The sequence below is a fragment of the Notechis scutatus genome, chromosome 11 (assembly GCF_049901735.1).
Source record: "Notechis scutatus isolate UNSWTSFEM ecotype Mainland chromosome 11, rNotScu1.2, whole genome shotgun sequence".
Taxonomy (NCBI): Eukaryota; Metazoa; Chordata; class Lepidosauria; order Squamata; family Elapidae; genus Notechis; species Notechis scutatus.
In genome coordinates, this window is record NC_142019.1 from 19,006,273 (window position 1) to 19,020,879 (window position 14,607).

The 14,607-nt window shown below is 47.1% G+C and overlaps 1 protein-coding gene across 1 annotated transcript in view; it reads left to right on the top strand.

The window, feature by feature from the left end:
- CORO2B (coronin 2B) overlaps positions 1-14,607 on the top strand; it is a 60,732-nt gene that overhangs the window by 39,522 nt on the left and 6,603 nt on the right. The window contains exons 4-10 of the mRNA XM_087972972.1: positions 1,704-1,820; positions 5,208-5,357; positions 5,755-5,919; positions 8,564-8,680; positions 10,358-10,462; positions 11,841-11,937; positions 13,122-13,234. Of these exons, the coding sequence (XP_087829098.1) occupies positions 1,704-1,820; positions 5,208-5,357; positions 5,755-5,919; positions 8,564-8,680; positions 10,358-10,462; positions 11,841-11,937; positions 13,122-13,234 (864 nt within the window). The remainder of the gene's footprint in view (positions 1-1,703; positions 1,821-5,207; positions 5,358-5,754; positions 5,920-8,563; positions 8,681-10,357; positions 10,463-11,840; positions 11,938-13,121; positions 13,235-14,607) is intronic.

A 14,607-nucleotide genomic window follows, 5' to 3' on the forward strand; every position in this document is an offset into this window, starting at 1 on the left:
TGCTGAATGCCAAACTTCCAGGAATTCTCTAGCGTCTCTGGATTTAGTTGGGCTTAGGATGCTCACAGTTTGCCAGTTGTGAAATTAAAGAGTTTCTATTATGTCATCCAACTACTAGCTGGTATTCCTGGATGTGCTCTGTCTCCTACAGCCACGGCTTTTACAATCTTTACACTATATTATGGATTGAAGTCCCCAAGTCTTAAAGTTGCCAAGGTTGGAGACCCCTGTTATAGATTATGTCTGTTTTTCTTCCCATCCAAATGAAAGTAGGTGTCAGGCAGACGCTGGTAAGGTCCACGATTCTGGGTATTTCAATCTCGGTATATTTGGCTAGGTCGGGTGCATTGCGTAGCTCTGTTGCCATGGATTCTTTTGCTAGTTCTGGATTTACAGGTATAAAGGATACTGTGACATCCAATGTAATGATAATTTCATCTTGAATTTTATCTGGAAACACTGTCAAAGATCTATAAATAGAAGATAAAACTACCAATTCATTCAATGTGACGCAGCATTCTTTAGGGCTGGTTGTCCGTTAAGTAACAACTGGTAGTTAGTGGAGCTTGGTAAATAAATACATGATAAATGCTTACTTCTCCTTGCTTAATTTGCAAGTATCGGTAAAGGAACTGAAGTGGAAAGACTAGCAAAATGAGATGAATGAAGCACCAGGGTTTGTCAGGATCCCAACCAATGGTGGGATTCAAATTTTTTTTTACTACCGGTGCTGTGGGCATGGCAGGGGAAGGATACTGCAAAATCCCTATTCCCTGCCCACCCCACTAGCCTGCTTTCCAGGTCCATTCTCCATATCTGTAATTTCAGGACTGGATCATAAGTACTTTTTTGCGGGGGGAGGGGTGTCATAATTTTGAACAATCGCTAATTGAACTGTCATAACTCAAGGAATACATGTATACTAATATTATCCCTTCTAGTTGAATACTGATTATTACAAATAGAATAGAATAAGAATAGAATAGAATAAGAATAGAATAGAATAGAATAGAATAGAATAGAATAGAATAGAATAGAATAGAATAGAATAGAATAGAATAGAATAGAATAGAATTGCAAAATGAATAGAAAGAGTATAGAATAGAAATAGAAATAAAATAGAATTCTTTATTGGCCAAGTGTGATTGGACACACAAGGAATTTGTCTTGGTGCAAATGCTCTCAGGGTACATAAAAGAAAAGATACATTCATCAAAGTCAAGAATCATAAAGTACAACACTTAATGATAGTCATAAGGTACAATAAGCCATCAAATCATACTAGGAAACAGTCAATATAAATCGTAAGGATACAAGTGACAAAGTTATAGTCATACAGTCACAAGTGGGAGGGGATGGGTGATAAGGAGCAATGAGAACATTAATAGTAATAGTAGTGCAGACTTTGTAAATAGTTGGACAGTGTCGAGGGAATTATTGGTTTAGCGGAGTGATGGCGTTGGGGAAAAAGCTCCCTTTGTTTCTTAATATCCTCTCGTTCTTTCTTGTTTAATTAAATGTCATAAATTCGGTCTCCAGAATGTGTCTATCTTTGAGTAAGAGTGCAAAGCAGACGTAGTTACCAGTTAACTGCAATAAATCCATCCCGTCTTCTTCGTGTTGATTTTCCATTGATAAGAGCAAGCTATCCTATTGAAGGTAAGGTTTTCATGATCCTGGGTATTTGATTGTTCTTATTACAGACTGGCCGAATTGAACCAAACTACCCCAAAGTCTGTGGCCACCAAGGCAACGTGCTTGATATTAAGTGGAACCCTTTCATTGAAAACATCATCGCTTCTTGCTCAGAAGATACTTCAGTAAGTAAGGGTGATTGCATAAACAGTATCTTGGGGAGCTAACCGCTGAGAGGTGATACACCAGGACCTTTCCATATTTGGTGAACCTCTTCCTTCGTGATTTACGCAGGGGTCGCCAACCTTTTGGACCTCAGGGACCACCAAACTCATAATTTTAAATCCCTCTGACCGGAGACCCTGGGAAAATCCCCCAAAAAGTCTGCAGGAAAATTCCCCACCCCGTTTTCCTACTGATTGATCATTCTTTATTTGGGATGGCAGGATACCGTCTCCAGCTCCATTCTCAGAGAGAGGGGGGGGAGAGGGGGCGAGAGAGAGAGAAAGAGAGAGAGAGAAAGAGGGGGAGAGAGGGATGGAGAAAAAGCGAGTGGCACCATATCCCTCCCCCCTTTCCTCTGCCAGGTAACCCCTGCTTCCTCGGTCCTTCTCCCAGGTTTTAAATATTGGTGGCATTTCTAATGTGATTTGACATTTAACGGTTTTTTTTAAAAAAAAAAAACAATTGGTTTTGTCCCATGAAAGACAATGAACGAGCTTGTTGCACAAATAACTGAGAGGGGAGAGTTGAGGCCCTTGGAGAAGACCAGGGCTTTGGTCCTTCCGATTCCCCCCCTTCCCTGCCTCGTGGGATTCCTTCTCCTCCTCTCTCATCCGTTCAGGCACTGGATCTTGCTGGGTGCCAAGGAGAGGCCCCCCGGTCCAACTGTGGAAGTCGTTTCAAAGCCGTGATAAGGCAGAGCAGAAGAGACCCTGCTTGAAATGAGAGGCAGCTCCTAGTGGTTAGAATGCAGCATTGCAGGCTAACTCTGCCCACTGTCAGGAGTTCGATCCTGGCGGGCCTCAAGATTGACACTCAGCCTCCTATCCTTCTGTGGTCAGTAAAATGAGGGCCCAGGTTGTTGACAATACATTGACTCTGTCAACCGCGTAGAGAGGGCTGTAAAGCACTGGGAAGCGGTATAGAAGTCTGCTGTTGCTATTATCATGAGCCTCTGGGGCTTGAAGATCAGGGACCCTCCAAGGAGTCAGAAGGACAAAAGAAGATGCAGCCATGTGTGACTTAATGTCAACTAAAAAAATATATTCCTTTGGTCTTTTTAGCTGCCAGAAAAAGGGAGTGGGGGGAAAACAAGGCATTCCTTAAATGCCTAGATAATCACCCCGGTAGCCCAAAGTTGTCGGAGCATAAGAAAGTTATTGGAGAGCATGATGGATGACTCTTGGAGACCGATGTGTCCCATTGGAGAAGTCACGTCCAGGGGGTGGGGGGAACACCAAGGTCAAGGGGGAAATGTATGATGTAATTTAGTATTGGCTGCACCCAGCTTATGCCAACATGGCCACTCCTAATAAATCAATTTACTTCTCTCTGAGTTGCGGCTAGAGACTTTTGATTGGAATGAGGGTGGATTGGTTGGAGCGCTGAATATAACTTCAGCTATCTTGGCTTGCCAAGGATCCTCCTTTCCCCAAGCATTTTTGCTGGCAGGGCAAGAGGCGATTCCCTGCCCAGGAAGGTCACAGGTTACAATTTAGGACCAATCAGCCATTTCCCCGCATCCAAAGTCTGGTGTGAGAGCTCCCAGTAAAGGATGCGGTTGTCTTAAAAAGACGGGCCTTTTAATTTCTGCCCTCCCAGGGATATTCCCCGGGGACCAAACATTCCCAATGGCAGCCATGACTGTGCGATCCTACCATGCACACAACACATGTGAAAATGGGTCGTGACAATTGCATGGTTGTGGGCATCTCCCACCGATGCCCCTGTGCCAACTCCTCACAGGTCCTGGTGGATGGTCTCAAGACTTTGAAAGACTTGAACCCGCGTCTCCAGGTATAGGATAAATGGTTCTTTGTGCTGCTGGCTTCTCTTCGAAGCCCCTCCTGCACTAGAAGCTCCAAACTGGGCTACTGAGGTGGGCGGGGCCCGCCTTGGGCGAAACACCGAGCGATGCGTTTTTGAACCAGAATTTATTAAGTGAACCCAAATGGGTTGGGCCCCACCCCGTGTTAAATCACGAGCGGTGCCTGTCCGATCCTAAGATGGGAATTCATGGGACTCCGTGAACCTGAAGCCAGGAAGCCATGAAGTGCTTTCATGCTTGGCTACCTTCCTGCCCTGAGAGTGGCTGCAACAGCAGATCTTCTCTCCCCCCCCCCTTCCCAAGGTCACCTGTCTCCCTGCAGCAATGGGAAGGGGGGGGCTCACAGTAAGAGGAGGAGGAGGAGGAGCTTCCCAGGGAGCACAGCGGGGCAAGTGGTCCTGTACCACTCGGTGGCAGGGCCTTTTCCTTCCTTCCTTCCCTCCCTCCCTCCTTCTCTTCCTTCCCTCCCTCCTTCTCTTCCTTCCTTCCTTCTCTTCCTTCCTTCTCTTCCTTCCCTCCCTCCTTCCCTTCCTTCCTTCCTTCTCTTCCTTCTCTTCCTTCCCTCCCTCCTTCCCTTCCCTTCCTTCATTCCTCCCTTCCTTCCTTCCCTTCCTTCCTTCTCTTCCTTCCTTCCTTTCCTTCCTTCCTCCCTCCCTTCCTTCCTTCCTTCCTTCCTTCCTTCCTTCCTTCCCTTCCCTCCTTCCTTCCTTCCTTCCTTCTCTTCCTTCTCTTCCTTCCTCCCTCCTTCCCTTCCTTCCTTCATTCCTTCCTTCCTTCCTTCCCTTCCTTCCTTCTCTTCCTTCCTTCCTTTCCTTCCTTCCTCCCTCCCTCCCTTCCTTTCCTTCCTTCCTTCCTTCCTTCCTTCCTTCCTTCCTTCCTTCCTTTCCTTCTTCCTTCCTTCTCTTCTGTCCTTCCCTCCCTCCCTCCCTTGCTTCCTTCCTTCTGGTGTGTCCATGGGCAGCATCTGCACAGTTGAATTATCAGAGGATCAATAGCTCTTAGACTTATATACCGCTTCCCCCAGTGCTTTCCAGCCCTCTCTAAGCTGTTTACAGAGTCGGCCTCTTGCCCCCAACAATCTGGCTCCTCCTTTGACCCACCTCGGAAGGAGGGAAGGCTGAGTCAACCTGGAGCCTGGTGAGATTCGAACTGCCAAATTGCAGGCAAGTCGGCAGTCAGCAGAAGTAGCCTGAAGTACTGCACTCCAACCACTGCGCCACCGCGGCTCAACAGGGGCCCAGTCTGGTATAAAGGAATCCAGTGAGATGCCTGGGGGAGGAAGGAAAATCTCCAGAGGTGACGCTTTTTCAGGGGATCTCTAGGTTTCCAGGACGTCTCGGCCGGCTTCTTTTAAAAAGGCAGGTGCTTCCAGGTGTGCAGGAATGGACAGTTTAGAGCCACAACCCCCACGAGCTTCTCGGTCTTTTTACCTCTCCCAACCACCTCAGCAGGTTACGTCTGGTTAGGTAAGAGAAGCAGAAGGCTCGGCTCACGGAAGCCTTTGGCTCTTTCCTCCTTCAAGGTTCGGATCTGGGAAATCCCAGACGGAGGCTTGAAGCGCAACATGACAGAGGCTGTCCTGGAGCTCTATGGCCACAGCCGGCGTGTGGGCATCATCGAGTGGCACCCAACCGCCACCAATATCCTGTTCAGTGCTGGATATGACTACAAGGTAAATGGGTAACCCTCCTGAGGGGTTGGGATGTTCTTCAGGGCAAACATCATGGGCCTTTTGTGAGTTTGGTTAAGGCTAAGGAGAAAAGATGCTCTCAGAATTTAAATCAGGGGTCTCCAGAGAACTGGTTGTTGGGATTTTTGAATTCCATCCCCTGCATGAAAGTAACTCGGCCTTCCGAGGGATCTTGGGAAAAGCTGGCTTCTTCTCTCTTGATTTCCCAAAAGGTTGACCAAAAGATACCAAATGAGGAGGAGCTGGATTTACTTCCTTGTTTACTCCATGGTTTTAACTGTAGCAGGAGAGAGAGGACGTTGAAGTCAGATTTCTGTGAGATATCTGTGAGCAAGCCAGAGCAGTTTCTCTTTGATCTGTCTCTTCTTCTCCTTCTCAGGTCCTCATCTGGAACTTAGACATTGCTGAACCAGTGAAGATGATTGATTGCCACTCCGATGTCATCCTTTGCATGTCCTTCAACACAAACGGCAGTTTGCTCGCCACCACTTGCAAAGACAGGAAGCTACGGGTCATTGAGCCACGTTCAGGCAAAGTCCTCCAGGTGGGAGCTCCTTCCAAGGGCCTAGACAGACAAGATGCCCAGGAGTTCTGGCCACCTGACTAGGTTGTTTGAAACAGCCACCAGTGAGGAATGATGGCTGGTGTTGATCACAGTGGGGGATACGGAAGAAAAGGGCATGTAATCTTGTCGTTCAGATCTATCTTCCCTGCCTAATTGCTAGACCAGGGGTCCCCAAACTTGGCAACTTTACAACTTGTGGACTTCAACTCTGGGAGTTGAAGCCCACAAGTCTTAAATTCGCCACGTTTGGGGACCTCTGGGCTAGACTGTCAAAAGAAGAACAGTTTCAGTTTGAGACAGGGGCATTTCAGGTTAATGAAATGGTTGAAGGAAAAATACCTTTAGCCCCCCATTCCTTACAGTAAGTTTGCTGATCAAAATCAAAGAGCTGTTTATAGCTTAAAAGAAAATATAGATGGATTCCTCTGAGTTAAATTAAACAGCTTTAAAATTTAATGTTGGCATTGGATGCAACCACAGCCCGTTCCTAGGTTTTGGAAGCGGACTATGCACAGTCGATCTGAATAAGTCAGTAGAAAAGAAATCAGAACGGCCCCAGCTGCCACTTTGTGGGTGGGGGGCTCCTTGCAGTCCCACCTTCAACTGTGGTCCATGGATCTGTCACTCAAGAATCTGTAGAATGAATGTTCAAAAAAAACAACAATGGACATAGTTGATAACTTGGTAAGAAAATGATAGCTCTCACCTAGGCCCAGGGCAGGGGTCTCCAAACTTGACAGCTTTAAGACATGTGGACTTCGACTCCCAGAATTCCTCCTCCTCCAGTCATGTTAGCTCAGGAATTCTGGGAATTGAAGTCCACAAGTCTTAAACTTGCCACGTTTGAAGACCCTTGGCCTAGGGTAACTCTGGGTGGCTTACAGTTGCATATACAGTTAAAACATAAAAAGTTAAAAATAAACGTTATGTTCTGACCCAGGCTTTGTCAATCATAATTAATCACAAACTTGTTTTAAAAGCAAAACCTATTTTATTGCAACACTGGGAATTGTTTTCATTCCCAGCTGGAACTAATCTTAAACGGGTTCCCCAAGATAAGCACACACCTTTCAGTTCTGTGGAATGCTGCCAAAAACAGAAGTATCCAATTAAGTATAAAAGAAACCAACCGAAGTACAAGAAAAAAACCAACCAAAGTACACAGAACTTCAAGAATGAATCTGAACCAAATGAACAACTTTGCTTCCTGCAAAGGTTTCGTCATTGAGGTCTGACTTTTATCCCTTATGGGAGGGGCAATTACCTCCCAGCCTTACTCCTGAGTCACCCCTTCTGCTTCAGCTGCTCTTGCCTTGTAGCAGCTCTGCGCACACGCGCACTGGGAACAGGCTCCCCTTGTTCCTCTTCCTCACTGCTGCCAGAGTCTGAAGGCTCTGGAGTCAGCACCCCACTCCCAGATGGTCCTGGCTCCATCTCTGCATCAGACGCAGGACCCTCGTCTGAGTCCTCTCCAGATTCCCGGACTGGTCCCTGTTCTTCCCCACCGTCCGATTCCGCCTGCACCGGCTGCTGTCGAACCACAACACATTAAAACCATAGACACATGAGGAGGTGGGGGGCAAGGTGGGATCTGTTATGACTTGACCAACCAGCTCCACTGTGCTGCTCTCCCACTGGGGTGCCCAGCTGACTGGCAGACCCCTGTTTTTTGGCCCTTAAGAAAAGAGAGGAGGGTTGGTGCCAACCTCACATCAAAGGGCCCAGATGCTCCAGAGGGCAGGAGCCACAGCAGGGGAGGCCCTCCTCCTGGACGCCGCTAGCTGGAGTAACGGGGCTGATGGGACCCACAGCATGCCTCCTTTCCTGGCACGAGTGGGACAGGCCAATCCCAATGGGGTGAGACTCAAGTAATCGGGACCAGGGGTGGGATTCTACCAGTTTGCACCTATTCTCTAGAACTGCTTGTTAACATTCTAAGCAGTTTGGATAACCAATTGTTAGAAGAAATTCCTGGCCTAATCCTGTCAGGAAGGCAGGAAGGAAACATTCTGGTGTTGCTGACAGAAACTGCCTCTCCCTTAACCCTTATTACATTCTTGGCAGGACTGGACTTCCTGTCTCAGGAACCTCTCTGGAGTTGTTTTCCCCTCCTTTGCTGGTACTTTGCTTGTGTGGAGTGACCATTCAAAGTTATCATGGCACTGAAAAAAGTGACTTATGACCCTTTTTCACAGTCATGAGAGGCCAGGCCACGCCTCGATGTGAGTGATATTGAGTTGCCACAGCCACGCCACAGAACCGGTTGTTAAAATTTTTGAATCCCACCCTGACCGGGACCCCTGCCATGAAGAGTGGCAACCAGTGCAGCTCACAGAGCAGTGGGCCCACCCTTGGGGGCCCCCCAAAACTACCCATGCTGCCGCACTCTGCACCAGCTGAAATGGCTAACTTTGGTAGAGAAAACCAAGATTTCACTGCATCATATAATGTCAAAGTATTAAAATGTTGCTTTAATGATTTGAATTATGTATAGCATGGGAGGAAATTGTTTTTAAGATCTGGGAATTTAGAATGGCATTTTTGGGGAGGTGATTCTCCCACCCACCCATTCCAACAAAGGAGTAACCAACTTTCTGAGTCAACCCTGTGATTGTTTCCCTAGGAGGCAAGTTGCAAGAATCACCGTGTGAACCGTGTGGTCTTCTTAGGGAACATCAAGAGGCTTCTAACAACGGGTGTGTCGCGCTGGAACACCAGACAGATTGCTCTCTGGGATCAGGTGAGGAGAATGGTTGCATGTTTGTGCAGGCGTGTGCAAGGTGCTAAGGTCCAACAAAACAAAACAAAAAGTCTCCTTTTACAACAGCATTGAAGAGAAAGACTTCCGGTTGCCTCTTTCTTACTTCTCCAACAGAGTTGTGAAAGAAGGGCGAGCTCAGGGTAGCAACCACCAGAAGCATTTCCTGCAAATGAGTTTAGCTTTTCCCCATTTGGGTTGCAGCTCAATAGATTAAGGAGTGCAGTGGCTCACAGGGTTAGAACACTGGGCTGAGGATCAGCACCTCGTGTTCGAAACCCATCGCTGTCGTGGGGCAGGTTGAGCTCCCATCCCGTGCTTCAGCTGCTGTCGACCCAGCAGTAGGGTCAACTTCACAGGGACACGGAAGGGTCTGGTGTCCCCTGGGTAACGGTGATGTCACCGACAAATCCTTTCTCCACGGAAGAGCTTCAATGTTTCCGACACAGAAGTACTAGTAATAGCTTAGTGTATCGTGTGAACTTAGCACTTTGTCAAACGTGATGTGGTGGCTCTGTGAGTGTGCCTGAACCTCATATTATGAGTTAGTCAACAACCCCATAATTAAGCGGGCCATAGCTTATTGCTGTGTATGAGCTCAACTAACATGCAGAAGGCGCTGTGGAATTCTATTATTTATTTATTTAACATATTTATATAGCTGCCCATCTCAAAATTTGGGCAGTGTACAATAAAAAAAAAACAATAATAAAAAAGCTAATTAAAACATCAACGATTAAAACACAATCTAAGTTACCCAGTAATGGTACACTCAAGGGAATCTTTGTTATGGGCAATGCAGTCACCTCTCTAATTCCCCGCCACCTTAAGGCTCCGGGCCTGTGGGCACAACCCTGTTCTAATGGATTCCTGAAGGGTATCAGGGATAGAGCCAATTTCACCTGATGATGGCGGATGATATTTCCCAGAGCGGGACCCATGGCAGAAAAGACCTGTGTCCTGGGCCCTGCCAGGTGTAACTCTTCAACAGATAGGATCCACGGCAACCTCTTCTTCTGGATCTGATGGGACAGAGGTATTCCCTCAAATGACCTGGTACCATACCAGAGGTGGCATTCAGCTGGTTCTGACCTGTTATGGAGAATAGGTTGTGGAAATTTTGAGTAGTTGGGAGAACTGGCCAATCCCACCTCTGACTGGCCCCGCCAACCCCATCTCTTCTCTGCCTCCCATTGAGTCCCAGCTGATCAGCTGGGTCTCCTTTGGTTGCCCTGCACAGGAGAACGGAGCTGGAAAGCAGGTTAGTGGGTTGGGGAGGGGAGGGGAGGGAAGGGGGATTTTGCAGTATCCTTCCCCTGCCATGCCCACCAAGCCATTCCACGCCCACCAACCAACGCCCACAGAACTGGTAGTAAAATTGTTTGCATCCCATCACTGTACAATGAAAGGTTTCATAACCAGCACCTTGATTTTAACCTGGAAGCAAACTGGCAGCCAGTGCAGCTCATGGAGAACAGGTGCCATTCTAGAGACACACTAACTGCCCACGCTGGAACATTTTGCACCAGCTGAAGCTTCCAAAAACCTTTCCAGGAATTAATATGGTCTTTGGGTTTAGCATTTCTCTTGAAAGGGAAGTTGCATCCGTTGCACCCAAACTGACGAAATGTTTCCTTGTTTGTTTTGCATTCACCCCAGGAGGATCTCTCCAGGCCACTGATAGAGGAAGAGATCGATGGATTATCAGGCCTTCTCTTCCCATTCTATGATGCTGACACCCACATGTTATACCTGGCTGGCAAGGTACATGAGGCCTGCTTCTGAACATGTGCTGGCATTGCATGTGGTGCTCTGCAAACGTTCTACACTGTCCAGATTGGCTGGGAGGGAAGCATGCACATACACATTAATACTCACTCAAAATTGTATTCATTCCTCTAGAACTGGGGACCAAAACCTAAGTGCAAAGATCTCATGTGAAATTTTCATTTATTTAGACAGAGACCTATCTTAAGCATTTGGGGGTAACAGGTTGTCCATCCCTGATCTAATGTGTCAACGTTTAAATATGGTTTATAGATTGATATTATGTACATGGTCCCTAGAATTAGTTTTGTTGAGATTCATGCAACTTGGTTTTCTCTGCCTTAACGTCTTGAGGGAATGTTTTGAGCAGATCCAGGAGAAGGAAGTTAGGTGAAACTAATAAGGTCACGTAAAGTCAAGAGAGACCAATTCACTGGTGCTCAGTCTTGGCACATTGAGTGAATTGTGGGCAGAGTTAAATGTGTCGGAGAGAGCTCTTGCTGTGTAAATGGGCTGACTTTTCATTTACTTCACTCTGTTGATGCTCACCCTTAGGGAATTGTTTCAGACAAAGATCCACCATTTAATTTAATAACAAATTAAATTTGATAGCCATCCATCTCGCTGCAAGGCAACGTAACGGAAGGAATGTGTCTTTGGTCCAGAGAGACAGAGGAGGAGGTATTGAGGACCTTCTCCACCAAGTGGAACGATGTAACCCATCTGGATCTGGGTCTTCCTCAAAGTGAAGCTGGGCTTTAAAAGCAGAAATAGGGGTATACCTAGGCCACCACCCCCACCTGTTTTCTGACAGGCATAACATTTAATTGAACCTGGCCTGGTTAGTGATAAAGAACACTTCTTCAAGTACTTTTGAGGGAAAGTAACTTCTTATCACCCAGTCTTGACTTTTCTCTCCTAAAATGAAATACCTCACAAAACTGCTGTGAGGAAAAATGACCTTCTAAAGGAAGCGGCTATACCCCTGTTGACAACATTGACCAATGGATGTCTGACTGTGAGTTCCAATTAAAAAAAATGTGTTCCAGGTTTTGGATTCTCCACAGTTCTTCATTTCAAACAGCAGAGCCTGAGAGCACACAAAAGCTTGCAACAGATATTCTACTCCTGTCCCAATAATGGTCTTGTCTGATTACAGATGTCATCTTCTCACCATCCAACCAATCTGTCGTTTCTTATAAATCAGAGGTCTCTAAACTTGGCAACTTTAAGACTTGTGGACTTCAACTCCACCAGTTGAAGTCCACAAGTCTTAAAGTTACTAAATTTGGGGACCCCTGTTATAAATGAATTCATAACGTTCAGATGGTGCCTCTGATTTACTTCTCCTCTTCTTCTGCTTCTCCTCCCTCAGGGAGATGGGAACATCCGATACTATGAAATCAGCACTGAGAAGCCATACCTAACCTACCTAATGGAGTTCCGTTCTCCAGCCCCACAGAAAGGGCTTGGTAAGGGGTGCTTATTGCCTTTTGTCTGAGATACAGAGGATTGGGGGGGGGGGAAATCACCCGTAGTCCTTCTGCTACGGCTCCACAAAGGTCTCATTCCCCTGAAGAAAAGGAAATACGTAGCTCAGGGTTGAACTGTGGTGCTCACTTGCACGGATGAGGTGACCTGTCTGGGTAAGGAATCATCTGCAAGCAAGCAACCAGGCCCAGACAGCATCAGGGATTCCACAGTCTCCTCCTTCTTGTCCCAGTATATTTCAGACAGGGATTTTCAGAGCTTCTCTCTCACCAGGTTTTCCCAGCTTAGTTTCCCAATCTTTTATCTTTCCTGGCTTTATCCCCACTTCCTTCCCACCCCAACAGGTTTGGCAGTTCTCAAGATTTCCTTTCACTGTTGTGGGACTGGTTCAGAGCTGGTCTTCAGCAGGTTCTGACCAGTTCTGGAGAACTGGTAGCAGAAATTTTGAGTGGTTCGGAGAACCAGCCAATCCCACCTTTGATTGGCCCCGCCAACCCCATCTCTTCTCCGCCTCCTATTGAGTCCAAGCTGATCGGCTGGGTCTCCTTTGGTTGCCCTGCACAGGAGAACGGAGCTGGGAAGTAGGTTAGCGGGGTGGGAAGGGGAGGGGGATTTTGCAGTAACCTTCCCCTGCCACGCCCACCAAGCCACACCCACAGAACCGGTAGTAAAAAAAATTGAATACCACCTCTAGACTGATTCCTTTTCCTCCTTGAGTAGAAGGTTTATGAATAGAAGAACACTAATTCAGCCAATGCAGGAGAAGGAGAGGCAGAGGTGGAATCAAGAGAGAAATAAGCCTAGAGTCATTACGTGGCCACAAACGATCCAAGTCCAGCCCCTTGAATTCCACTAATGCTCCTCTAGCACCAATTTAATGCTGTTAGTTGACTAGATTCTGGTGTATAGGCACGAGCAATAAATCATCTTAACAGGGACTTAATGCTGAGTCCTGATAATTTATGCCCGGCGGTCAGCAATTGAATAGAATCTCTGTAGTTCCAGTTCCCGTCCAAAAGATAAGGGAACACCGAATGACCGTAGGGGAAAAAACTGCCCAGGGAATTACTGTTGGGGCTGCTCTGATGCCGTATCAAAAGTTGTTCTCACCACTTAGACAGGAATTTTCCACAAGTCAGGTTTTCTTAAATCTTACCCTACGCAGGAGTAATGCCGAAGCATGGCCTGGATGTCTCTGCATGCGAGGTGTTTCGGTTTTACAAGCTCGTCACGCTGAAGGGATTAATTGAGCCCATCTCCATGATTGTACCGCGGAGAGTGAGTAATTCGCCTTTTCTGCTTTCAGCCGTGAGCCCAGGGGTGTCTGCTGAGGGAGGGGGTGTCCGTAGGCCAAATCAGTAGAGGCGGCAATGGCATCATTTTAATCCAGGGGTCTCCGACCTTGGCGACTTTAAGCCTAGTGGACTTCAACTCCCTGAATTCTGGGAGTTGAAGTCCTCCAGTCTTAAAGTGGCCAAGGTTGGAGACCTCTGCTATAGTGAAAAGAGGAGGTGGGATGAAAGTGTCAAATTCGACCTGCCTGCCCCGCGCCTTTCTGGAGGGCAGCTACCCCTGAGAAGCTCACCCTGACCTCGGCCTGGGCGTCCTTTCTCTTGCAGGTTACCTGGTGATGGAGGGCCAGATCTTCACCCTCTTCATCTTCACCACCTTCGCCCTGCTCTAAGTCAGAGGTCTCCAAACTTGGCCACTTTAAGACTTGTGGACTTCAAGTCCCAGAATTCTCCAGCCAACTAATGCTGGCTGGAAAATTCTGGGAGTTGAAGTCCACAAGTCTTAAAGTGGCCAAGTTTGGGGACCCCTGTCTTAAGTAATATTGGTGAGAAGCTAGAGGCCTGCTATCCCATGAATTCTGCAGGCAGAATTACGTCCCTTGAGGCCAACATCTTGGATTGGCACCACCTCAGTCCCTAGGGGAGGCCCCAGAGGAGACAGTAGCTCAGGCTGTGTGGCAGAATAAGCATTGACAAGAAACACCTAATTGTAAGTAGAGTGGAGCTACACTTTAAACTGGAGAATCTCACTTAAGGATGACCTGATGTAGCAGCAAAAATTCCCAAAGAATTCTGGGAGTTGAAGTCCACTAGGCTTAAAGTCGCCAAGGTTGGAGACCCCTGGATTAATCTATTTTTATGCTATTTTTAATTATTCTTGTTTTCTGGGTTTGGTCTGTTTATTATTCATTTATTAAATTTATAGGCCATCCATCTCATTGATAAGGTGACTGTTACCTACCTTTTAAGGGTACCTTAAGGGATAAATTGAACTGCCAGGTAGTCCTCGACTTATCACTGTTCATTTAGTGACCGTTTGAAATCACAACGGCACTGAAAAAAACATGACTAATGGCCGTTTTTCGCGCTTACAACCGTGGCAGCCTTCCCACGGTCACGTGGCCAAAATTCAGATGCTTGGCAATGGGTTCACACTTATGGCGGTTGCGGGGTCCCGAGGTCACATGATTCCCCTTTGGCCTTCCAACAAGCAAATCAATGGGGAAGCCGGTTTCACTTAACAACCATGTGACTAACTTAACCACTGTGGCCAGGGGTGGGATTCAAAAATCCCAGCAACCAGTTCTCTGCCCGGTGGCTGGGTGGGCGTGGCCATAGTGGGTGGGGCTACCGGAACTT